Genomic DNA, 25,988 nt, shown 5'->3' on the forward strand with positions numbered 1-25,988 from the left:
GGGGCCCTGTGATCACCATTACCAGCAACCACATAACCACAGCAACCATCATTCAATCTACTGTTCTGGGGTGTCATGGATTTCTAATTGACCATTACTGAGATAAGTGACAGGGAGTCTGGGAGAGGTGAGGGCCTGTGCTATGGGTGCCATTTCCTGCCATTAGAAATAGTGGCAGCCATCTTAATTTACATAAGGTGCAACTTGCAGAATTTCAAGACAGCATGTGGGCTCAGGTGTTTGTTGACTTGAGGTCAAAGCTTGAGAATCTGGAAAGGTGCCGCTTGGAGAATCAAGCTGAGTGCCACTACAAACAGGAAATATGGAGTGCCTGGAACTGATTACCAGACACTTTTAGCACCCTGAAAAATATAGCAGTGGCTTTACTCACAATTTTTCCCTCTACGTACTTTTTTGTGAGACCTTATTCTAAGTGTTAAATAATATTAAAACCAACAAAAGAAACAGATTGACAGATGAAGTTAGTAGTGCTTGCTTGGGCTTGAAGTGTACACAATACCAACCTTGAACTGAAGATTTAGCCAATGATATTCAGCAACAAAAAAGTCACTAATAGGCAGGTTAGTTAAAGAGTTCCCCCTCCCCCTCACTTATCTTAGTTCACGGCACCCCACAGAAGTTAAATAATATCAAGACCAACAAAAGAAACCGACTGACAGATGAACAAAGAAGTCACTAAGCAGGTAAGTTAAATATAAATATATAGTTTTTGGTTTGTTAAATAGTTATCTATTACAATTATACATTTTTGGTATTTAAAGTATAAATATTGCAAAATTATGGGTTTTTTCAAAGTGACACACCACCGAGTTATGCTTGGTTTTTTGGTGAATTTTGACACACCAAGCTGAAAAGATTGCCCATCACTGGCCTAAGATCTGGTATAAGACTGAGCATTTGGAGGATTCTTTGGAGGCAACCCAGACAGGTTGTCTGTTGGGGATAGTGGGTTGAGAGTTCCCCATGATGTGGAGGGATGAGCGTTTGGACAAGGGAGGCATCCCCGCTGCCTTAGGCCCCTGGAAATGGAGGCTGGCTGCTTTCCAGGCGTCGCTGTAGGGCAGCCCAACCAGAGGCCAATGCCTGGCAAATGCCTGAATGCCCTCTGAACAACGTTGAATGTTTGAGATGGACCATCCTGCATGGTGGAATGAGAGGTGCAGGAGGGTTTGGGAAAGTTTCTGATTTTAGAGCCACTACATTCACTCACCCGAATGTGATTGTTGCCTGGTGTGGATTTGGTTCACTGAAACAAGATGGCAGATCCCGGTGTCTGGTTTTCAGTTGGTCTCTGCATAGGAAAAGAAAATTTCCCTTCTTGGTGGGTTCAGGAGGCACGGCCAGAGGGTCAGGGAGACCAGTCTCTCAACTCCACGGGCAAGAGAGGCAAGATCTGGAGGTAAGCCTGAGATGGGCTGATACCTCTTACCACTCACCGGGTGTGAAACCTCACCCCTGCTGGGGTCAGCTTTAGACCCTTGACTTGTCTCTGACACACAGCTCCTGGGTTTTGGCACCAGAATGAAAGGCAGATACCATGGGGGCTGAACCAAAAACACGAGGCTAGTCTGTGCCAAAAGGAAAGTTTATTTTGAAAGCACCTGGATGCAAGTGGGCTGAAACCAACAAAGGGTGTCAGCCTGGAGCTGCAGGGATGGAGGGAGCGTTAGATAAAGGGGTTGCTGCAGGCCTTTGCTGCCATGGGGGTGCCTGCGCCTGGACATGCTTAGATTTAGTATATCTTGATTTGTTGCCTTAATCACAGACTGTCTCTTTTTCCCAACTCTCAGGTTCCTTCGGATGACCTTGTCCCACAGACATTTCTCAGAACCATCCCAGGGTGGGGGCATTTCCTTAAGGGAAGGGGGAGGTTGGGTGAGGCAGATGCTTAATGAAAAAGTTGCCATAGTGAGAAGTTGGATGAGGGGAATTTGAGTTTTGAAGGGGCTCTGGATTTAGAGGACCCATAAACCTAACCCTAACAGTGATTATTCAACTGCATATTAAAATTAAACTTCTTTCTCCTGACAGGCGGTAGCGCACCAGATAGAGCATCGGACTAGGATGCAGAGGACCCAGGTTAGAAACGCCAAAGTGCCCAGCTTGTACACAGCTCATCTGGTTTCAGTGCGAGGTCGCTGGCTTGAGCCCAAAGTCACTGGCTTGAAAAAGGGATCACTTGCTCTGCTGTAGTTACTTGGTCAAGGCGCATATGAGAAAACAATCAATGAACAACTCAGGTGCCACAACGAAGAACTGATGCTTCTCTCTCTCCCTTCCTGTCTGTTTGTCCCTATTTGTCCCTCTCTCTGACTCTCTGACTGGCTCTGTCCAAAAAATAAATAAATACATAAATAAATAAACAAACAACAAAATAAAACTTCTTTCACTCTATAGATGTATCATATAAAATGAAAATGTGCAGAAAAACTAACATTTCTTTTATATCATCGAAAGCATATCACACCATTAACCAGCACTGTGTTGATACAGGAATGCCTCACATTTCACGATGTGACTGTGGACTTCACCCGGGAGGAGTGGCAGCTCCTGGACCCCGATCAGAAGGACCTGTACCGGGACGTGATGTTGGAGATCTCCAGCCATCTGGTGTCATTGGGTGAGGACAGCTCCCCTGTGTCACTTAGAAGGTGTCTGTCAGTGGCTTTTTCCCCCTCAGTTGCTTACCTCTCCTGAATAACTACAGTTCTCTGAAAGGTAGAACCTCAGATCCTCCCATTACCTCAGACAAGAAGGTATAACATTCTGCCTCCTGAGACAACAGACTTTGTGTTACAGATGTGAAGCGTGTTCATTCCCTGAAATGTAACATTGTTCGTCTTGACTGACCGCAGCTCAGTTCAGTAAGTTTAAGTCTTGTGTCATTTTTCCCTCTGAGCAGGGTATCAATCCAGCAAACCAGATGCGCTTTCCAAGTTGGAGCGAGGGGAAGAACCGTGGACAGTAGGGGATGAACCCCAACATCTGCTCTGTCCAGGTGAGTGAGTGAGAATCAGCAAGGTGGGGGACCAGGGAGTCAGAGAAGGTGTCAGAGCCATGACAGTGAATGAGGAAACCAAAGAAAAACATACCTTTTTTTTTTTTCTCATTAGAGCAACGGTCCCTGTTTATTCTTTCTACATCTTGGTTTGTTTGCATAGTTTTCTTCTTCCTAGGATTCTCAGATCTTCCTGTTCTTCGTCCTCGGCCTCAGTGTCTCTGCATGTTTCCCCCTTTCTTGCTATGAAATTTTACTTTTCTTGCCTCTCTAGAAAGACGGTACTTTGAATTCATCACATTCTTCTAACTGCTGCGCCTTCCTGCCCTGTTTGGAAATAGCGATTTCTCTTCATAACTTTCAGCCCCACCTTGGAGGCTGTGTCCCCGTGACAGCCTGGTTTTCATGCTGCATTTATGTTGTTCTTTGTCCACCTGCTTCAAACGTTTTTCATACGCAGTTCTCATCAGTCTTGAATGTTTCAGCAGTTCCCCTAAGTGAACCTTTTTCTGTTCTGTGAGATGGACTCCAACATTAACATCTCTTTAATATTGTCTAATACCCACTTCCTTCCTGTGCACTGTACTCATTGCCATGGCAGCTGGCCTCTGACTTATCCTTTTCCATGTGGGAGCAGGAATCACCTGAACTCCATTCTTTTTTTACACTGAGTTTCCTTTTCTGCACTAGACATTTTAAATTCTTTCCATTGTGACATCACTTGAGATGTTCTCTCTATACTGAGTTCTCTTTTTTTGTTGTTTATTTTTTCTTTTTAGCTCTCTTATAAAGCTCTGTGTTGTTTCATTTGATTAACAAGGAAAGTTCCTGTTAACATGCCACACGAGTTCGAGTGTAAACGAGGTCCTAACGTGTGTGTGCTTCACGTGCCATCCTTCCGAGTTTGTCTAAATCAGATTGTCTTCATTGTTAGATGTTATCGCTGCATTTGTTTTCCTAAAGCTTCTGATTTTACCTCATATATTTGTTTTCTTTAGATTTAATTCACATAATAATTTAGCCATTTAACTGAAAAGTTAATTGGTTTTTAGTATATTAATTAGTTGTGTAACCGTCACCATACTCAATTTTGGAACATTTTATGTGTACATATTTTCATGGTGGGTTTTTTTTTTTGGTTGGTATGTTTTGTATTTTTCTGAAGTGAGAAGTGGGGAGGCGGGGATGCAGAGAGACAGACTCTCATATGTGCCCAAACGGGATCCATTAGGCATTCCCACCAGGGGTCCATGCTCTGCCCATGGGAGGCATTGCTCCAATGCAAATGGAGCCATTCTAGCGCCTGAGGCAGAGGCCATGGAGCCATTCTCAGCGCCCAGGCCAGCTTTGCTCCGTTGGAGCCTTAGCTGCGGGAGGGGAAGAGAGAGACAGAGAGAAAGAGGAAGAGGAAAAGTGGAGAAGCAAATGGGCGCTTCTCCTGTCCCCTGGCTGGGAATCGAACCCGGGACTTCCACATACCGGGCTGATGCTCTACCACTGAGCTAGACATCCAGGGCCCAGTGTTTTTTATTTCTATACCTTTGTAGCAGCTTTCAAAATTGGAAAGAGTGAATTCTCCAATGGCACTCCTCTCTTTCCAGATCACTTTGACATCTTCATTTTTAAATTTTCACTTGAATTTTAGAATAAGCTTGTGAATGTCTACAAAACAAAGCAGCTAGGATTTTGATAGGGATTACATTGACTCTATCTCATTGGGTAGTAAGTTCATTTTAACTATATTCTTCATCCTAATATTGGATCATTGGGTGCTTTTCTTTCTAATTAGGTCTTTAATTTCTTCCAACAAACTTGTATAAGTTTCAGAATAAAACCTTTAAGCCTTTCCTTTCTTAGGTTGTACCTGTGTATGATATTGTCTTTTATTATGCAGTAATTGGAATTGTGTTCTTGATTGCATGTTTCAGTATTTATCACTAGGATATAAAAATGAAATTGATTACTTTTCCATCATCTTTTGGTGTCACTTAGTCTCGAGTATCCAAGTTTCCTGTCATATGAAATGGCCCTCTCTCCTGCTGTGATCTGCATGATATACGATCATCTTGACTGGACAGTTTCTGTGCTTTATGGACACACTTTTTAGGGTGGTCCATACCTGTGATTGCCGTCTTCAGTTGATGTGATTGCTTTATTTCTGTAAAACTTGCTTTGTTTTTGTATTTTTCCGAAGTTAGAAGCGGGAGGTAGTCAGACAGACTCCTGCATGCTTCCCACTGGGATGCACCTGGCAAACGCACTGGGGGGCAATGCTCTGCCCATCTGAGATGGTGTTCTGTTGCAGCGAGAGCCATTCTAGCACCTGAGGCAGAGGTCATGGAGCCATCCTCAGTGCCTGGGCCAACTTTGCTCCAATGAAGCCTTTTGCTGAGGGAGGGGGAGAGAGAGAGAGAGAGAGAGAGAGAGAGAAAGAGAGAGGGAGGTAGGAGAGGGGGAAGGGTGGAGAAGCAGATGGTGCTTCTCCTGTGTGCCCTGACCGGAAATCGAACCCGGGACTTCCACACACTGGGCCAACACTTTACCGCTGAGCCAACCAGTCAGGGCCATTAAAACTTTCTTTTTGATATCCTGATAGTTTTCAGCTAACAACAGTACAAAAAAGATAGAGAAAAAAAAGTAGTCCTATATCTCATCTTCACAGTACCTTTGGTCTCAACAGAAGTACTATATAAAATAAAAAGATATATCTTAGATTAAAAACGGTTGTAAGAAAAATTAACCCAGCAATGTAAAAGTGTCTGTTTTTTGCCAGAATTGTACTTTCAGGAGTGGGTGTGGCTCTTAAGTAAGGCTTTTTTTTTTTTTTTTAAGGGGAGAGAGACAGGAAGATAGAAAGGAAAAGAGATGAGAAGCATTAACTCGTGGTTGTGGCACTTTAGCTGTTCACTGATTGCTTCTCACACGTGCCTTGATGGGGGCTCCATGAAAGCTAGTGAGCTCTTGTTCAAGCCAGAGACCATGGGCTTCAAGCCAGTGACTATGGGATCATGTCAGTGATCTCAGACTAAGCCAGCAATCCTGTACTCAAGCTGATAAGCCCACACTCATGCCAGCGACCTCAGTGTTGTGAGTCAGCTCCCAGAGTTTTCCAAATATGAGACTATGGGGGGGGGGGTTCAAAGAGCTGAACCTGAATGTGTTTGAGGAACTCTCAGAAACCTTGTCTGGATATTGCATAATTAGGAAGAGAGGAAATGACAGGAGACAAGGACAATGAGGTGGCAGCAGGAAGTTCTGAGATACTTGATAAGTGGTCACACGTCACTTATCAAGGCTATTTAAATCCTTGCATTCATTACAAATGATTTGAGAAACCAGTAGGAACTTTTGAGTAGAAGACTGGCATTATTTAAGTAATTGTAAAATTGAATTACCTTGGCTCTGGCCAGTTGGCTCAATGCTAGAGCGTCGGCCCAGCCTGAGGATGTCTTAGGTTTGACGCTTGGTCAGGGTACACAAGAAAAGTGACCACTTGCTTCTCCACCTCTCCCATTTTCTCTCTCTCCCCCTCCTGCAGCCATCGAATGATTGGTTCCAGTGCATGGGCCTCGGGCTCTGAGGATGGTTCCATGGAACCTTCATCTCAGGCACTAAAAAATACCGCTGTTGCGAGCGTGGCCCCAAATGGGCAGAGCATCGGCTCGCACAAGGATTCCAAGTGGATCCTGGTCAAGGTGCATGCAGGAGTCTGTCTCTATCTCCCCTCCTCTCACTTGGAAAAAGAAGGGGGAAAAAATGAGCCACCTTACCTATTGTTTAGAAGGTAGACATTATGAGGGAAGAGAGTGTGCTGTTATAATCCTGGTTACAATTTGTGACAACATAACACTGCAGATTAAAATTTCAAATATAAAAGATGTATGGGAGGCCCTGGCCAGTTGGCTCAGCGGTAGAGCGGCGGCCTGGCGTGTGGGGACCCGGGTTCGATTCCCAGCCAGGGCACATAGGAGAAGCGCCCATTTGCTTCTCAACCCCCCCCCCTCCTTCCTCTCTGTCTCTCTCTTCCCCTCCCGCAGCCAAGGCTCCATTGGAGCAATGATGGCCCAGGCGTTGTGGATGGCTCCTGGCCTCTGCCCCAGGCGCTAGAGTGGCTCTGATGCGGCAGCGTGACCCCCCGGGGGGGCAGAGCATCACCCCCGGGGGGGCAGAGCGTCGCCCCTGGTGGGCGTGCGGGGTGATCCCGGTCAGGCGCATGCGGGAGTCTGTCTGACTGTCTCTCCCCGTTTCCAGCTTCAGAAAAATACAAAAAAAAAAAAAAAAAAGAATAAAAGATGTATGGGACAAAATTTAAGAGTGATGTGTAAAGTCCTAAATTCTCTGATCTAGTCAAGAGAGCCATCTCAAAGTGTCTAAAGATAAGAGACAGGAACAAGCCTGACCTGTTGGTGGCGCAGTGGATAGAGCGTCGGACTGGGATGTGGAAGGACCCAGGTTCGATACTCTGAGGTCGCCAGCTTGAGTGCTGGCTCATCTGGTTTGAGCGAGGCTCACCAGTTTGGACCCAAGGTTGCTGGTTCCAGCAAGGGGCTACTCGGTCTGCTGAAGGCCCGCGGTCAAGGCACATGTGAGAAAGCAATCAATGAACAACTAAGGTGTTGCAATGCGCAATGAAAAACTAATGATTGATACTTCTCATCTTTTTCTGTTCCTGTCTGTCTGTCCCTGTCTATCCCTCTCTCTGACTCACTCTCTGTCTCTGTAAAAAATAAATAAAATTAAAAAAAAAAAGACAGGAACAAAAGTCATAGCAGGTGCTCCCCTGTTACCATGCCTGCTAGAGAGGGTCACCCATCAGGAAATAGCATGCTGCCTCTGGTAGTCGAGGACTTTAGTCCTACAATCACAGGAACTGAATTCTGCCAACAACCAGTGAACTTGGAAGAGGTCCCAGCTCCGGATAAGTTCACAAGGCTTGCTGACATCTTCACGCAGTTTTGAAACCCTGAGAAAAGGACTCAGTTAGGCAAAGGGCTATATGCTTGGACTCCTGACCCAGGGAAACAGATAAGACATGTTTATTGTCTGAAAAACTTTTCTGATTGATAACATGTGTGAAGGATTGCCAACCAGAGAAGCTGACCCAGCTGGGCTGTCTAGCCCCCAAAGTGAAAAGGTTACAGTGTTGTACCAAACCTTGGGCACACCAAAGCAGGCATCCACCATAAATCACATTGTTCACATACACTGTCTGGTATGGCCTAATTCCTTAGTGGTAGAGCGTCGGCCTGGCGTGTGGAAGTCCCTGTTTTGATTACTGGTCAAGGCACACAGGAGAAGTGCCCATCTACTTCTCCACCCCTCTCCCTCTTCTTTCTCTCTGTCTCTCTCTTCCCCTCCGGCAGCCAAGGCTCCATGGGAGCAAAGATTGCCCAGGCTCTGAGAATGGCTCCATGGCCTCCGCCTCAGGTGCTAGAAGGGCTCCTTCCACAGTGGAGCAAGGCCCCATCAGCAGCGCATTGCCCCCTGGTGGACATGCCGTGTGGATCCCTATTGGATGCATGGGGGAGTCTGTCTGCCTTCCCGCTTCTAACTTCGGAAAAATACACACAGAAAAAGACACATCCATCAGGCAAGATATCTCAGGGTGTCACAGCTTATTCACCAGTAATGACTCAGGGCCAGTCTTTTCTTTGGAATGTGCGCAGATGGTGGGTCCGTGCCTGCTGAATTAGCGCTTGACTGCATGTCATCCACCCTCTTGATGTAAGAACATAGGAAGGACATTGTGTTCCAGGAAGACCGTTAGTTTGTGACTTGATTTCAGGATCTCTTGTCCAGCTTGGAGATAGTGTTCTGGGAGGGTTAGGGTGTTGGCAGAATGAAGAAGAAAGGCATATGTTTGGAATACGATAACCCTCCTCAGTCTGTTACACTTCCCTGGAAATCAGATGCTGAGGGTCCACACCCGTTCTCACCATGTATTTGTTCTGTCCACCTGGCTCTGCGAGTGCACCTGATCACACTGCCTAGTGTTTGGTGCTCTTTGGTTGCCTTACTGAATTCCAGAACCATGTGTCTCACCTTTTATTCTACATGTTTTGAAACACTGTATATTTAGTAATCTTGCTTTCTATATGTTAATGAGATCCATGCTACTGTTTCAGATAAAACCTTATTTAAGATGTACTCGTTCCCTTGGTTTCTTCGTTTGTACTTGGCTGTGCAATATTAATCTTAAACTTTGTTTCACAATGAACTACAGATTTTACTTATTCTGGACTTCAGTGATTTTCCTCATTTTACTAATAGGCATTTGACCTACCCAGTGGCTCAAGTCACGTAATAATTTTTTTTTCATTTTTTATTATTAACTGAGAGTTGGGGAGGCAGAGAGACAGACTCCCACATGCCCCCTGACCTGGATCCATGCCCCTGGTGTTGCTCTGTCCATCATCTGGCGCCATTGCAACATTGCACGTCAACTGAGCTACTTTAGCACCTGAGGAGGGGCCATAGAGCCATTCTCAGCTCCTGGGACCAACTCATTCCAATCAAACCATGGCTACAGAACGGGATGAGAGAGAATGAAGAGAGAGGGGGAGGGGTGAAGAGGCAGACGGGCATTTCTGCTGTGTACCCTGACAAAATCAAACCCTGGACATCCAACTCCAGGCTGTTGCTCTACCATTGAGCCATTTGGCTAGTACACAGAGGTTATTCTTATATTGTTATTTATTCTATTGCAGGGGTCCCCAAACTTTTTACACAGGGGGCCAGTTCACTGTCCCTCAGACCATTGGAGGGCCGGACTATAAAAAAAACTATGAACAAATCCCTATGCACACTGCACATACCTTATTTTAAAGTAAAAAAAACAAAACGGGAACAAAAACAATATTTAAAATAAAGAACAAGTAAATTTAAATCAACAAACTGACCAGTATTTCAATGGGAACTATGCTCCTCTCACTGACCACCAAGGAAAGAGGTGCCCCTTCCAGAAGTGCAGCAGGGGCCGGATAAATGGCCTCAAGGGGCCACATGTGGCCCGCAGGCCGTAGTTTGGTACCCCTGTTCTATTGTTTTTCATATGAACAATTGAAAACCTACTTTTGCGCTGGCCCGTATTTTCTGACATTCTGTACCACTTAGGTCTCCATGCTTCTTTTACTATCTTTCACAGACTGATATCAGGCCTTTATTTCTTTGCTTTAGGTTTCTACCCCTAGAGTTACTGAAGTGGGTATCTTATAAATTAATTAAATTCTGACACTATCTGCCTAGAACTAGTGTCAGAACCTACAAGGTAAGAGTTCAGTTCCACAAGACTTCCTCTATTTCTGATGTCAGTTTTTATGTCCAGATTGTAATGTGCGCGTCTGACCAACTGGCTAAAATTGGAGGTTCTCATGAGTCCTTCCTTGGATTCAGTTAATTTGCTAGAGCAGGTTACAGAACTCAGAGAAATACTAATTTTTACTCATTTATTATAAAAGAGACAGGTGAATTGGTATATAGGACAAGGTCTGAAGAATTCCTAATTATAGGCACCTCTCTGCCCATGGAACTGCGGTGAACCATAGAGCAGGCACATGAATGTGTTCCCTAACCCAGAAACTAATCAGATATGAATAATCATTTTTATAGAGCTTTAAACTCTAAGCCATCGCTTCTTTCCAAGAGGACAGTTGGTGGGTCTGAAAGTAAACCTTTCACTCCATTGGTCCTTCTGGTAAGTAACTGCATCCTGAGGCCATGTAGGAACCCTGTGCTCAGTCTCTTCATTAGCATAAACTCTGTCTTTTGAAAGAGTTCTTTTATGTCAAATGAAAGATACTCTCACTTAGTAGGTTATGAGAGTTTTACATACTCAGTGTCAACCACTGTGGACAAAGAACAAATACATTTCTTTTTTTTTTTAATTTTTAAAAAAAATTTTCTGAAGCTGGAAACGGGGAAGCAGTCAGACAGACTCCCGCACATACCCGACCGGGATCCACCCGGCATGCCCACCAGGGGGGCGATGCTCTGCTCATCTGGGCGATGCTCTGCCGCAACCAGAGCCATTCTAGCGCCTGAGGGAGGGGCCACAGAGACATCCCCAGTGCCCGGGCCAACCTTGCTCCAGTGGAGCCTTGGCTGCGGGAGGGGAAGAGAGAGACAGAGAGGAAGGAGAGGGGGAGGCTTGGAGAAGCAGATGGGTGCTTCTCCTGTGTGCCCTGGTCAGGAATCGAACTCGGGACTCCTGCACGCCAGGCTGACGCTCTACCACTGATCCAACTGCCAGGGCCCAAATACATTTCTTATTCTGCAACATATACAATTGCCACTAAATATTTACTTCAACTGAAGGCATTTTTTAGGGGTTTTGTGTTAATCTTTGGGGTTGAAATGCAAGGTTGTCCACAGATTTCCAATGTCTCATCTTCATCTCTCCCACCATGGATAAAGTCCACCTTGTCTTCATTTAGCCCATTACAAAGACAAGTGTCTAGATATTCTGTGTCTTGCAATCCCATTTGTTCTTGTCAGACTAGCATACTCTGTATTCTGGTTGCACCCAGGTTGGCTCTGTGTTTAGCCTTGGAGTCCATGCAGGTGCTGATAGTTGGTTGCCTGTTTGATTTTGTTAGGATCGCATGGCTGGTTGAAGAACTTGCAAACACATGGGGTGAGCAAACTTTCCTAGCAAGAGAAGAGCTACAGGAAGGCATTTATTTTGCCCAACTGCACCCAGACACTAGGTAGGAATCCTGTGATAAGTCAGTTTACCAGCATAAACTCAGTAGTTATTGAAAGAGTTCTTGTTGGCCCTGGCTGGTGGCTCAGTGGATAGAGCATTGGCCCAGCATATACATGTCCCAGGTTTGGTTCCTAGTCAGGGAACACAGAAGAAGGAAACATCTGCTTCTCTCCCCTTTCTCTCCCTCTTTCCCTCCTACAGCCAATTGCTTGATGTGTTCCAGTATGGTACCTGGCACTGAGGATGACTTGGTTGGGTTGTGTTGCTTCAAGTGCTAAAAATAACTTGGTACTTGATTATCGGCCCCAGATGTGGTTGCCAGGTGGATCCTCGTCAGGACACATGTGGAAGTCTGCCTCATTATCACTTCTTCTCTCTCAGGAAAATTAAAGAAACTATAAAAGAAAAATGTTTTTTTCTTTAAAACAAAATATGCTTTTATCACATAGGAAAGTACAAGTATTATACAGGCTCAGAGTCTAGAACTCTGGTCAAGTCCATAAATATATTTCTTATTTGAATAACACTAAAGCTTTATCACTAAATAGTTACTTTACACAGAGGCATTTGGTAAAGTTTTATTTCAAACTAACATTATGAAAGGCTACAGAATGATTCACTGTTGTTTTCTCTCCTAGAACTCAGGGAAGTTAATGAGCCTCTGCAGAGTCACTTTCAAGCTCCAAGCATTGATAAAAGTGGGGAAGAATGCTGTGAACATGATATGTTTGCAAATATTGTAAATCAGAGTGAAAGCTGTTTCCTATTGAGGAAGAACTGTGAAATGTTGGAGATATGCAAAAACCCCTTAAAATCAAAATTAAGTTTTGAAAACCAAACCAGAAGTTTTAAATTAAAGAACTCTGTTCACTTGAATGGAGATGGGACGTCCATTCTGCATGGTAACCATGAACTATTTTACACTGAAATTAGGTTGCATCCCAGTACCAAGTCCATCGAAAAGAAGTCCCAGGTCATTCCCCAACAGAGAACTCACAATGTTGAGAAAGCCCACACGAGCACTGAATGTGAGAATGCCTTCATCAATATGGCTCAGCTCACTGAATATCAGAGAATTTATATTGGAGGGAAACCATATGGATTCAGTCTGTGTGAGAATGCCTTCACCGGACAGTCCAGTTTTACTGAACATCAGATAGTTCCTACAGGACTGAATCAGTATGAATGCAATAATTTTGTTGAAACCTTTCTCAATAAAGGACAGTTGAATATACATCAGAATGTTCATGTTGGAAAGAAACCTTACATATGTATTGAATGTGGCAAAGCTTTCATTTATAGGTATCAGCTCATTTATCATCATCGAACTCATACAGGAGAGAAACCCCATGGATGCAGTCTATGTGGGAAGACCTTCTCTTCAAAATCTAATCTAAATAAACATCAGAAAACTCATACAGGTGAGAAACCATATAAATGCAGTGAATGTGGAAAAGGCTTCCTAAGGAAGAGTCTTCTTATTGCTCATCATCGAACTCATACAGGAGAGAAACCCTATGGATGCAGTCTATGTGAGAAGACCTTTTCTACAAAGTCTAATCTCCATAAACATCAGAAAACTCATACAGGAGAGAAACCTTATAAATGCAGTGAATGTGGGAAAGCCTTCATCGAGAAGAGTCGTCTTATTGCTCATCATCAAACTCATACAGGAGAGAAATTGTATAGATGCAGTGAATGTGGAACAGGCTTCCTCAGGAAGAGTCGTCTCATTGCTCATCATCGAACTCATACAGGAGAGAAACCCCATGGATGCAGTCTATGTGAGAAGACCTTTTCTACAAAGTCTAATCTCCATAAACATCAGAAAACTCATACAGGAGAGAAACCTTACAAATGCAGTGAATGTGGGAAAGGCTTCATCGAGAAGAGTCGTCTCATTGCTCATCATCGAACTCATACAGGAGAGAAATTGTATAGATGCAGTGAATGTGGAAAAGGCTTTTCAAAGAGGTACAGACTCATTATTCATCAGGAAACTCATTCAGGAGAGAAACCGTATATTTGCAGTGAATGTAAAAAAGGCTTCTCAGTGAAGAGCAAGCTGCTGGTGCATCAGCGGACTCATTCAGGAGAGAAGCCCTATGTATGTAGTGTGTGTGGGAAAGGCTTCAGGATGAAGGGAACTCTCAATATACATCAACGAACTCATTCTTTGGAGAAACCATGTATATGCACTGAATGTGGCAAAGGCTTTACTGTGAGGAGTAGCCTGATTGTCCATCAACAAACTCACACAGGAGAGAAACCATACATATGCAGTGAGTGTGGGAAAGGCTTTCCAGCAAAGAGCAAGCTACTTGTGCATCAACGGACTCATACAGGAGAGAAGCCCTATGTATGTGGTGTATGTGGGAAAGGCTTCAGCATGAAGAGAGCGCTCACTGTACATCAGCAAACTCATTCTACAGAGAAACCGTGTATATGCAATGAATGTGGGAAAGGCTTTACTATGAAGAGTAGTCTGATTGTACATCAGAGAACTCACACAGGAGAAAAACCATACATATGCAGTGAATGTGGGAAAGGCTTTCCAGTGAAGAGCCAACTAACTGTACATCAAAGGAGTCACACGGGAGAGAAGTCATATGTATGCAGTGAATGTGGGAAAAGCTTTCGAGTGAAGAGCCAACTGACTGTACATCAAAGGATTCATACGGGAGAAAAGCCGTATGTATGCAGTGAATGTGGGAAAGGCTTTCCAGAGAAGAGCAAACTGATTAGACATCAAAGGACTCACACCGGAGAGAAGCCATATGTATGCAGTGAATGTGGGAAAGGCTTTCGAGTGAAGAGCCAACTTACTGTACATGAAAGGATTCATACGGGAGAGAAGCCGTATGCATGCAGTGACTGTGGGAAAGACTTCCGAGTGAAGACCAAACTGATTTTACATCAAAGGACTCATATGGGATAAAAGTTCTATGTATGCCGTGTATGTGGGAAAGGTTTTGCCAAGAAGAGTCCTCTCACTGGGTATCAGTAAGTTTAGTCCTAGTGAAACCGTGAATAAGCAGTGAGAGGGGAAAGGCTTCTCCATGAAGAGTATTATACGTACAGTATATGTATGCAAACTGACACAGAGAAGCTATACAGATGCAGTGATTATCGTGAAGCCTTCTTTTTAAAAAAATATTTATTGATTTGATTTGAACAAGAGATAAGAGCAGGATAGGAGTGAAGCAAGAAGCAGCAACTTCTAGAAGTTGTTTCTCATATGTTCCTTGATCAGGCACTCCTGGTATTTCAAAGCAGTACCTCAACATTCCAGGTCAACACTACTACACCTCACAGGTCAGGCATTGTGGTGAAGGCTTTAAGAAGATACGCCTTATGGCTTGACCAGGTGTTGGTGTAGTGGATAAAGTGTTGAGCTGCGATGCTGAGGACCCAGGTGCAAATACCCTAGGTTGCCAGCATGAGTTCAGGATCACCAGCTGATCACGAAGTCAACGGTTTGAGCATGGAATCATAGACATGACCTCGTGGTCATTGGATTAAAGCCCCAAACCAGCTTGAGCGTGGGATAATAGACATGACCTCAAGGTCTCTAGCTTAAACCCAAGGTCACTGGCTTTGAGCATTGGGTCACTAGGTCAGTCGGAGCCCCCCAGTCAAGGCATGTATGATAAAACAATCAAATATCAACTAAAGTGCCACAACAATGAGTTGATGTTTTTCATGTCTGTCCCTGTCTGTCTTCCTGTGTGTGTTTCTATTGAATATCTTCTTTTTTTTTAAAGATATACATCATGGAATATCACCAATTTCTCAGAAAGGACTTCATTTGCATGTACTGAAATGTGGAAAGATACTCTCACTGATTAAAAGTTGAGCGAGTTGGCCCTGTGCTCTGAGGATGGCTCCATGGCCTTTGACTCAGGTGTTAGGATATCACCTGACATACTAAAAATTCCAGGAATTCTAATAGCTGGGTACTTGCATCAACTACATCACTGTGATAAATTGTAATTTTCCAATAACAAATGATTTTGACCACCTTTGATATGCTCATTTGCCATCTCCTTATCTTTGGAAATGTCTGCTCAAGATCTTTTCATGTTTTTTAGGATTGTGGACTTTTAGGAATTCTATGATGCGGATACTAGTCTTTTATCAGATAAAAACTTCTTTGATGAGTGTGTTGAGATTCCATGTATTTATTCATTCATTCAGTCAGTGAGTCACACATGCCAATGGTCCTCTAAGTGTTCCAGCATCATTTGTTGGAAAGTGGTTTTTCCACCATTGAAGCCTTATTACCTTTCACAAACAACTGAGTGTATATGATTTGTGCAGGTCTTTTTGTGGGATCTCTAATCTGCTCCATTTATATGTACGTTTATGGTTTTACAAGTACTCTCCATACTGATAGTACATATAATTGTTGAAATCTCTTGATGGGCGCCCTGTACCCTGGTTGTTTTAGTTAGAATCGTTCTTGCTATTTTCAGTGTAGAAACCTGGCAAATATTACCTTTTCCAGGAGATTAGCTGTAAGACATTTTCATATTTTCTACCTCTAATTAATTGTGATAAAGACTTCAATTCTGAGGTGTCTTTTCCAAAATGCATTTCCACTCTTTAATGTGACAAACTTAGTACAACCCAAAAGATGGATTAATATACAGAATACCTCATGAGTATGTCTTAAATTAATTGACAACATAAATGAGAAAAAGAAAATGGTCACAGAATAGAAAAAATCAAGGAAACATGATGTGTAAAGAATAATTGTAAAACAAATATTAATTGTATTGTAGGTACATACTGTAACAGAAAAAGGACGACAGTGGAATAACTTGTGAAATCAGAGTAAAATCTGTGATTTAGTTGCAGATTATAACTACATGAATTTCTCAATTTGACAAATGTACCATGGTGGTATAAAATGTTCACATGATCAGAAGTTTAATGAAGGTATATGTGAATTCTTTATAGTAGTACGTAGTGATTTTCACATAAATATGAAAAATTTTAAAGTTTAAGAATAGTTTTAATATATATGAATTAAATCTCAATAGAACTAAGAGAAAAAAAATTACCGCCAGATAGGTGGAAGCTCAGTGGATTGATCTGAGGTCCCAGGTTAAAACCCCGAGGTCACTGGTTTGAGCATGGGGTCATCTGGCTTGTGTGCAGGCTCACTAGCTTGAGCGCAGTGTTGCTGGCTTGAGTCCACATCATCATTAACATTATCCCATGGTCGCTGGCTTCTGCCCATAGGTCGCTGGCACGTGCAAGAATTCACTGGCTCCACTGGAGGCTCCCCCACTCGACAAAGTTCGTATGAGAAAGCAATCAATGAACAACTAAAACAACACAATTATCTCTGTCTGTCTCTCTTGCTAATTAAAAGAAAAAAATGGAAAAAAGTTATCTAATTTTACCTTCTCATAAATATTTCCATATTACAATGTCTTTATGTATATATGTAATATTAAATGGGTTAATACAATTGTGGGTGAACTAGTAGGACATTAACTCGAGTTATCTAAAAGTTATGCATTAAAAAAAGGTATGGCTCTTGGTTAGAGCAGTGGTCCCCAACCCCTGGGCCGCGGACCATACGGGTCCGTGGGCCATTTGGTACCGGTTGGCAGAGAAAGAATAGCTTACATTATTTCCGTTTTATTTATAATTAAGTCTGAACAATGTTTCATTTATTTATTTTTTTATTATTTATTTTTTTTGTATTTTTCTGAAGCTGGAAACGGGGAGAGACAGACAGACTCCCGCATGCGCTCGACCGGGATCCACCCGGCACGCCCACCAGTGGCGAGGCTCTGCCCACCAGGGGGCGATGCTCTGCCCCTCCAGGGCTTCGCTCTGCTGTGACCAGAGCCATTCTAGCGCCTGGGGCAGAGGCCAAGGAGCCATCCCCAGCGCCCGGGCCATCTTTGCTCCAATGGAGCCTTGGCTGCGGGAGGGGAAGAGAGAGACAGAGAGGAAGGGGGGGGGGAGTAGAGAACCAAAAGGGCGCTTCTCCTATGTGCCCTTGCCGGGAATCGAACCCGGGTCCCCCGCATGCCAGGCCGACGCTCTACCGCTGAGTCAACCGGCCAGGGCCCAATGTTTTATTTTTAAAAAATGACCAGAAACCCTCTGTTATGTCTGTCTAAGGCTCAGTGTTGACGCTTGTCTCGGTCACGTGATACATTCATCTGTCCCACCCTAAATGCAGGTCCGTGGCCCAAAAAAGGTTGAGGACCACTGGCTTAGAGCATTTTTCCCAAGTGCAAGTGTTGCTGGTTCTATCCCCAGTCAGGGCACATACTGAAACAGATTGATGTTTCTGTGTCTCCTACCTCTCTCTGTCTCTTTCTCTAAAATAATATAAACACACACACAAAAAGTATGCATTAATGTGGGCTACACAGGGTGGCTCTGTCTGGAGCATGTGGACTTCTGACACCCTCTTAAAGCCTAAGCTCCAAGTTCTCATGCTTTGCTTTTGTAACCTGTTCCTGAATATTTCTCCCATTTATTTTGATAAGTTTTATACTTGAACCTCGTATACTTATATCTGAATCTATTTTACTGAATTCTTGTTTATGGCTGGAGTTAGGGTCTTAGTTTATTTCTCTGCCACAAGATACAAAATTATCCCAGCATCTTTTGTTGAAAGGATGGTACCCCATTAGCTTATCATGGACCTTTTTAAAAAGAAATAGACCATGATATTTTTGGATTCTCAGCTCTGGTTGGCCTTTTTCACTGGCCCCAAACCGTGGCTGGTCTCACTTTCAGAGCGAGGCCCGGACACAGCGACTTCAGCTCATGCTGCCGCTCTTTTTCCGGTTGGCAATGGCCGCCTCAGGGCATCCTCTTCCCCAAATCTTTTTCTGTTGTTAAAAACCAGTTAGTGCACCAATAACTCCGCTAGCAGTTCCCGTTTGTGTGCCTTTACAGGATGTATGACCCTTTCTCTGTAGGAGTTCATTGCTGTTTTACTAACACTTGAACTCCTGGACATTTAGAAAAAAAAAATTATTGTTTTTTTTTACAGGGACAGAGAGAGAGGGATAGACAGGGACAGATAGACAGGAACTCAGAGATGAGAAGCATCAATTACCAGTTTTTCGTTGCGACACCTTAGTTGTTCATTGATTGCTTTCTCATATGTGCCTTGAAGGGGGGGGGGGCTACAGCAGCCCGAGTAGCCCCTTGCTCCAAGTGTTGGAACCCATGGGAGTCCGAAAGACCAGAGTAACAGGCTTTAAAGAAGCCTAATTAGACTGAGGAAAAAAAAGATTTGATCTGTTGTGGTAGGTGGCTGGAGACTGTGGAGGGTCTGAGTTTGATCTAGGGTGAGACTTCAGGTAGTGGGGATTAAAGTAATGCCTAGATGGACTAGGGACTGAGAATAAAGTTGAGCCTTAGCAGAGAAGACAGGATAACACTTCATAGTGAGGAAGTTAAGAAGGGTGGTGGTGAGTCTCCTTGAGGCAGGCAGGGAGGGGCTGCAGAGGAGCAGGTTATCTATATATTGTAAGAGAGTACTAGTTTTGAGATTGCGTGCTGCTAAATCCTAAACTAGTGCCTGCTGAAACAGGTGTGGGCTGTTTTTGATCCCCTGGGGTAAAATAGTCCAGGTAAATTGCTGGGCTGCATTAGTGTCTGGGTAAAGGCAAACAGAAAGTAAGAGTCAGGGTGTAGAGGAATGGTAAAGAAGGCATTCTTGAGGGCTAGGATTGTGAATGGGTGGTGTTTGAGAAAATGTGTGACAGTAATTTACAGAGATTAGGGACTACTGGATGGAGGGGAATTACTGCCTCATTGATTAGGTATAAGGCTTGTACGAGGTGATAAGCTCCTGAAGGTTTTCGAAAAGGAAAGATGGGGGTATTGCAGGGAGATTCCACGGGGGTGAGTAAACCTGGTTTAAGAGGTGGGTAATTACTGGTTTAAGGCCTTAGAAACAGACACAGTTACACATTAAACAAAGACTTCACATATTATGAATTAAGAAATTTAAATGAGCGCGCTTTACTTGTTTTAATTCACTAGAAATATTTTCTGGCAAACAATGAGACAAGACAGATTACTTACTCACATAGCTTAATGGATAATTCTGTTTAAGTTTTTCAAGATGGCAGGGAGTTGCCAGCAAAGAGGGGAGGAAGAGAGAAAGCAGACGGATGGACAGTGTGAGCAGCTGGATGGAAAGAAGGAGGGTCAGAATCTGCAGGAGGAGAGAAGGAGGTTAAAGTATTGGTGTGGTGCCACATGGTCAGAGGAGTCAAAAGGATTTAGAGCTTTGAGGAGAGAGGAGAAGGCGAGGAGGAAAGAGGTACAGTCACAGTTTGTAAGGAAGGAGGAAGGGTTGGAGAGGAGACAGACAGAACTACAGTTTGCAAGGAGGGAAGAGAGGTCAGAGATGAGACAGGTACTGCAGCCAGAGCCACAGCTTCTAAGGAGGGGGGAGGGGATGAAGAACACAGTGGAGAAGGGAGAGGCCCCTGGCCAGCAGGGGAGGAGAAAGAGAGACTGATTAATGAGAAAACAGGATTTAGTGAAGGGAAGGGCTTTCTGGAGGGAAGAGACTCCAGCAAAAAAGATTTGCTGAGAGACTAGAGAGGGGTGCCCCGGGGGTCAGGCAGGAGAAGGAGAGAGTTTGGGAGTCTGCGGAGAAGGAAAGATTAGGAGCAGAGGTTTTAGGTGAGGTTTCTTTGGCCAAAACCGGCCTGCGTATAGAACAGAAAGTACAGAAATTAAGGACAGGAGAGAAAGGAGAAGAAAGCCTGCACGTAAGGAATTTCTGATGCCCTCCCCGTCCGGTGGCAGAAATTGTCAAGATCTCTTAGGATATTATAATCGAATGTCCTGTTTTCAGGCCAATGGGATTCATTGTCTAGTCTGTACTGAGGCCATGCCATGTTACAGAAGAAGATTAATTTCTTCAGTTTGAGGTCTGAGAGACCAAGTTTGGTGAGTTTTTTTTATGAGACATCCTAGAGGGGTCTGGTCGGAAGGCTTAGACTCTGAAGAGCCTATAGTGGAGACAGGTGAGCAAGAGGGGGCGTCCCCACCTTTTGTCACTGTCTCAAGAGGAGAGAATCTCCGTGTGGGGGAGTCGTCCCTGATAGAGGTCGTCACCACCTGTCAGGGAGCTCCGAGGACGAGAAGTCCGAGAGAGTGGAGAGGTTTGGCTAGGCGCCTAGTCTTCGTGTAGTCCACTGAGACTGAAAGTCAAACCCCTCAAAACGTGAGGCGTGTCAGAGAAAACTGTCCGACCAGGAAGAGGTGTTTTTAGAGAGAAATTTAGAGGCCAACCGGGGAAGGGGAAGGGAGAAACTCCTTACCTTTCTCTCATCCAGCAGGGGTTCAGGACAGGGTTAGACTGCTGGCCAATCGACCTACAATTACACGTCCAAACAGAATCAGGGAGTAAGCCCGGGACGAGCTGCCGCTGCCCATTGCTTCCCTGGTTGTAAGTTTGAACGGCAAAGAGGGATCGTCCAGGCAGTTAGTACCCTGTCCCGGGTTTCGGCACCAAATGTTGGAATCCATGGGAGTCCGAAAGACCAGAGTAACAGGCTTTATTGAAAGGAAGAAAGGAACCCTGCCGGGCACTTCTCCTGGGGGAGAAGAGCACAGGTTACAGACTAGGGGCGAGTTATATAGTGTTTGGGAGAGCCTGAGGGGATACTGAGGCAAAAGTCCTGGTATGTCCGGAATGCTCCTCCTTGGGGGGCTTCGAGCATGTGGGTGTTGAACCAAAAGTCCTGCTATGTCCGGAGCCCCTCCTTGGGGCGGGTTGTCAACTTTTTGGAATTCCTTTGTCTCAGGGGCGATAGTCCAGTAAGGGTGAGGTCTGACAGATAAGCGGAACAGCAAGAGGGCAGTTTGGAATTCACGTATCTATCTCCAACCAGCGACCTTGGGTCCAAGCTGGTGAGCTTTGCTCAAACCAGATGAGCCCGCGCTCAAGCTGGCGACCTCGAGGTCTCGAACCTGAGTCCTCACATCCCAGTACAACGCTCTATCCACTGCGCCACCTCCTGGTCAGGCTAGAAAAAAATTTTTTAAATCATTTTTTAATACTAACTTTAAAAATACTATAGCCATATGGCATTTTTACTGAGCTCACCGAGCGCCTTCAGCTCCCGGGGTACTTTGCCTCCGGAAACTTCAGTCTCTTAAAATGCACTCGTATTCCACAAAAGTCAAAGTGCCATGAAACAAAATAATTTGAGGATCTTCCGACGTCCCAACCGCCTCAGGTTACAGCCTGCAACACTTACGCGTCAGGCCTCCCAACATGGCGGCCCCCAATGCGACTTCGCCGAGCGAGCGGGCGGGGACACACCGCCTCCCAGTGGAGCGAGGGAAATCGCCCGCGTTTCTTCCAACGCTTCAGATCCTCGTCTGTCGCCGTAGGCTGACGATCAATTTGGGGGACATTCCCAGGACCCGGATTAATTTGCGGAAGTGTAAAGGTTAGACTTTACGCGGGCTGCAGAAAACCAGGCCAGTGAGCAGTTGTCCTTTTGTTTTCTGAAAAGTTTTTTTCATGAAGGGTTTGTTTCTACCAGGGTACCTGATATCTCAGGGTGGAAGTGGTGCAGTGTGGACCCTGGAAGGATGGGGGTGGGAGGAGTCGTGTGGAAGAAACTCGCAGGTATTTCGGAGGATGCAGGTGACTGCCTGTATTTGGTTTGATTAGCTTTGGGATCATATAGCGACTGAAAGTCCGTAGATAGCAGCTACCCTGTCCCGACTGTCATGGTCTTTGCCGGTCACTCTGTATGTAACGGGTGGAAGCATTTAAGATGATCGCGATATCAGGGTCAAATTTGGGATTTAAGGGTCACAGTGTAGCAGGAATTAGCCGCAAACGGAGGATAATAGACACCCAGACAACTTGATCGAGGATTTATTGGGACCTACGTGACTTTTGTGTTTCCAGGAGGGAAGGCATATGACAAGAGTTTTGAACCCTTTGTCCTTGACTATTCATATAGTCTGTTCTTGTTTGTGCTGCAAGTTTATTAAAGGGAACCGATAACAAGAACCACAGCTGTGGTTTGTTAGTTTTCAAACTTTCTAGTCAGCCCTTCCTCCCTCAGTCTGAAACGCAGAGATCACTGGCTTGAGTGTAAGATCACAGACATTGCAGTCCCTCTCCTGCATTCTTCTGGTTTCTTTTCTTTCGTCAGGATGGTCCTTATGTGAGAGTGGCTGGTCCCGCTGTGGGAATAATAAGGGTGTGTGGTCAGTGTCTGTGGTCCAGAGAGTGTCGTGAGGCTGAAGCTTTGGAGGCCCTGGACCCCAGGGAGGTGGTTGGGATGAGGTTTCAACCTCTGCGTTTGGGACGGAACGGAATCCATAGCCTTCCACCGCTTGAGTATAGGGCAGTTTATCCAACTGTTAATTAAACTTGTGTTGTTTGTACTTTGGTTTCTTATGAATAATGCTGCTGTAAGAATTCTTGTACATACTTTCTGGTTCAGATATGCCCTTATTGGGGTGGAGGGACATATAGCTTTGCTATAAACCTCAGAGAAGGTGGTGGAGCCCAGGGCAAGCAGTGGAGAGCTGCACCCATTGGTCACTTTTGGTTGCCACTTTTCGCTGCAAAGGCACAACTGAGTCCTTTGGACCAAGACTTTTGGTCCTCAAAGCCAAAAATATATATCTGTTCCTTTGCAGAGTATATTTGCCAACACTTGCTCTCATCTTTTAATATGTATCACTGGACTCTTTTTCTTATTTCCTGACCCACAACCACACTTTCTTCTTTGCTAACATAATCTCCATTTTATTTAATATCCATCCCTCTGGCAAGGTGACCCATACGCAGTGTATAAAAAATTTTTTTATTTTTTTATTTTTCAAAAGTTGGATACAGGGAGGCAGTCAGACAGACTCTCACATGCGCCCGACGGGATCCACCTGGCATGCCCACCAGGGGGCATGCTCTGCTCATCTGGGGCGCCGCTCTGTTGCAACCAGAGCCATTCTAGCGCCTGAGGCAGAGGCCATGGAGCCATCCTCAGTGCCCGAGCCAACTTTGCTCCAATGGAGCCTTGGCAGCGGGAGGGGAAGAGAGAGACAGAGAGGAAGGAGAGGGGGAGGGGTGGAGAAGCGGATGGGCGCTTCTCCTGTGTGCCTTGGCCAGGAATCAAACCCGGGATTTCTGCACACCAGGCCGACGCTCTGCTACTTAACCAACCAGTCAGGGCCACAGTGTATAAATGAAATCCTGCTGTCTTTTAGTCAAACGTGGTGGTCCCAGTTCCCATTGCTAGTGTAATGTAGGAATTCCGGGCCGGGGATGTCAACCTGGTAATTGGGTAATCCAGAAACACCACCAGTAGGCAGATTTGAAAGATGTAACCATTTATTACTTAGTTACTGGGGAAGCCTGCTGGAGGCCCTAGGGCAAACAAGAACCACACCCAAACAGCTCCCTCCCTTCTCCACTGTACATCTGTGGGAGGACAAGGCAATACTAAGAATAGCAGGAAAAATTCTGGCTTATATATGGGAAAGTCTTACTTTTCCTCAGAAAACTTCCTGGGAACTTCTGGAGACTAGGTTGTATTTTCTACTCCTTATGGCTGCTGGCCATACTTCCATGTGGTGTTTGCGAGGGGGAAGGGCCATGTCCCGCACGGACCCCACTGCTAGTGATTGAGTGTCTATGAAATGAGTTTAGCCTGACCAGTGGTTGGGTGCAGTGGACAGAGCTTCCATCTGGATGTTGAGGATACAGGTTAGAAGCCCTAAGGCAGGCGTCCCCAAACTATGGCCCCGCCGCATTTCCGGAAGGGGCACCTCTTTCATTGGTGGTCAGTGAGAGGAGCATGTATGTGGTGGCCCTCCAAGGGTCTGAGGGACAGTGAACTGGCTCCCTGTGTGAAAAGTTTGGGGACCCGTGCAAGGTCATTGAGCTTGAGCCCAAGGTCGCTGTCTTGAGCAAGGGGTTGTAAAGTGCTGTAATTAAATCCGCGAGTTACATAACCAAGTCCAAGTGAATTTTTGAGGAATTTATTAATTAGCCAGCTAGCTACACAGGGCAGGATTCCAGATCATGTAGGCCCTCGTACCATTCTAGACCTTTTATACAAAATCAAGTACTAGTTGGGGTGGGTAAGGAGGGAGCATGGCACAATAGTCAGTTACTAACAAGCTTGCAACATCTATCTATAGGATCTATTAAAAGGAAAAAGCATTCTTACACCACAAGATAACACAGTAGTGATAATTATTGTAAATACCGGGCAAAGATATTCCCAAATCTTCTAGTGTCTACCCCCCATCCCTGTCGCCACAGCGAAATGGTTAGCTTAGGATAAGGAGAGAGGCCAAATGAAAATACTTTTGCTAAAAGTGTTGTCCCTGCTTGTTTAGTTTACAAGTTTTTATACATATAAAGGATTTCAAGAGGGATGATTATTAGAAAGCATATAAAATGTTACAGAATCAGGTTTTTCAATAAGGGGAGTGGTTTCGTGATCCCTTTGTTTAGAGGTATAGTCACTCTCAGGATTCCAGGGGAGAGGAAGAGTTAGAATCAGTGAGCATATCTTAATTAAAAATTAAGATATGTATACATTGTCTTCTAAAGGATCTTCAGGAAGGGGAAGAAGGAGTTTCCAGAAAAGTTTTATTCTTCCAGAGAACTATGATTAGTTACTAACTAACTTTTGCCCCTTTAATCTTTTTCTCTGGGTTTTATTTTCTTTTCAGAGAAGAGGGGTAAGGAGGCCTGACTCTTCCTTTTAAAATACTAATGTTAACAATTTTTGCAATTCCTTGGCACCTTATCACAGGGTTACTGGCTCGGCTGGAGTCCCCTGATCAAGGCATATATGTGAAAGCAATCAGTGAAAACCAAGGTACAACTATAAGTTGATGCTTCTCATCTATCCCTTTTTTTCTATCTGTCCCTGTCTGTTTTTCTCTCTTTCTCTCACTAAAACAAAAAATATAGGAATGAATTTAGTTACATAGTGCATGCTTTTCGTTCTACCTATTTAAGTGAATATGTACTTAGTGGATGTCTGGTCTTGTGATAAGGTGCCAAGGAACTGTAAAACTTGGTATTAGCAATGCCATTTTGAAGAGGAAAAGCGAGACCTCCTAACACCCCCCCCCCCCCCGCCCCTTTCCGTGGAGAAAGGGAAGAGAAGAATGCAAGAGCTTCCTGGCTTGCAAGGGCAACCGGGTCAGATAAGTCATAATTTAACTACAGAGCAAGGAAGATTGAACTTCCTGAGAATCTCTTCACTTCTC

At 44.6% G+C, this 25,988-nt stretch overlaps 2 protein-coding genes across 5 annotated transcripts in view; both read left to right on the forward strand.

The window, feature by feature from the left end:
- Positions 1–467: 467 nt before the first annotated feature.
- On the forward strand, positions 468–14,867 carry LOC136399224 (zinc finger protein 615-like). The gene is made up of 5 exons (XM_066374211.1): positions 468–704; positions 2,053–2,100; positions 2,515–2,641; positions 2,924–3,019; positions 12,362–14,867. The coding sequence occupies exons 1-5, from the start codon at positions 681–683 to the stop codon at positions 14,659–14,661; spliced, it is 2,595 nt and encodes an 864-aa protein (XP_066230308.1). The 5' UTR covers positions 468–680; the 3' UTR covers positions 14,662–14,867.
- A 7,282-nt stretch (positions 14,868–22,149) lies between these two features.
- LOC136399222 (zinc finger protein 615-like) overlaps positions 22,150–25,988 on the forward strand; it is a 265,085-nt gene continuing 261,246 nt past the window's right edge. Inside the window, exon 1 of one of the 4 annotated variants that reach the window (XM_066374197.1) lies at positions 22,150–22,267. The gene's annotated coding sequence lies outside the window, so the exon portion shown is untranslated. The remainder of the gene's footprint in view (positions 22,268–25,988) is intronic. The other 3 variants (XM_066374203.1, XM_066374195.1, XM_066374196.1) reach the window with 3 other exon arrangements.

Source organism: Saccopteryx leptura, chromosome 3, assembly GCF_036850995.1.
Source record: "Saccopteryx leptura isolate mSacLep1 chromosome 3, mSacLep1_pri_phased_curated, whole genome shotgun sequence".
Classification (NCBI taxonomy): domain Eukaryota; kingdom Metazoa; phylum Chordata; class Mammalia; order Chiroptera; family Emballonuridae; genus Saccopteryx; species Saccopteryx leptura.

Bases quoted from the DNA above. Each gene is read 5' to 3' on its own strand.
- LOC136399224 (XM_066374211.1), top strand. From the start codon at position 681: ATGAACAAAGAAGTCACTAAGCAG. The intron at 2,101-2,514 runs GTTAGAAACGCC...GTGTTGATACAG, and splicing joins CTAGGATGCAGAGGACCCAG to GAATGCCTCACATTTCACGA. The intron at 3,020-12,361 runs GTGAGTGAGTGA...TTTCTCTCCTAG, and splicing joins CCAACATCTGCTCTGTCCAG to AACTCAGGGAAGTTAATGAG.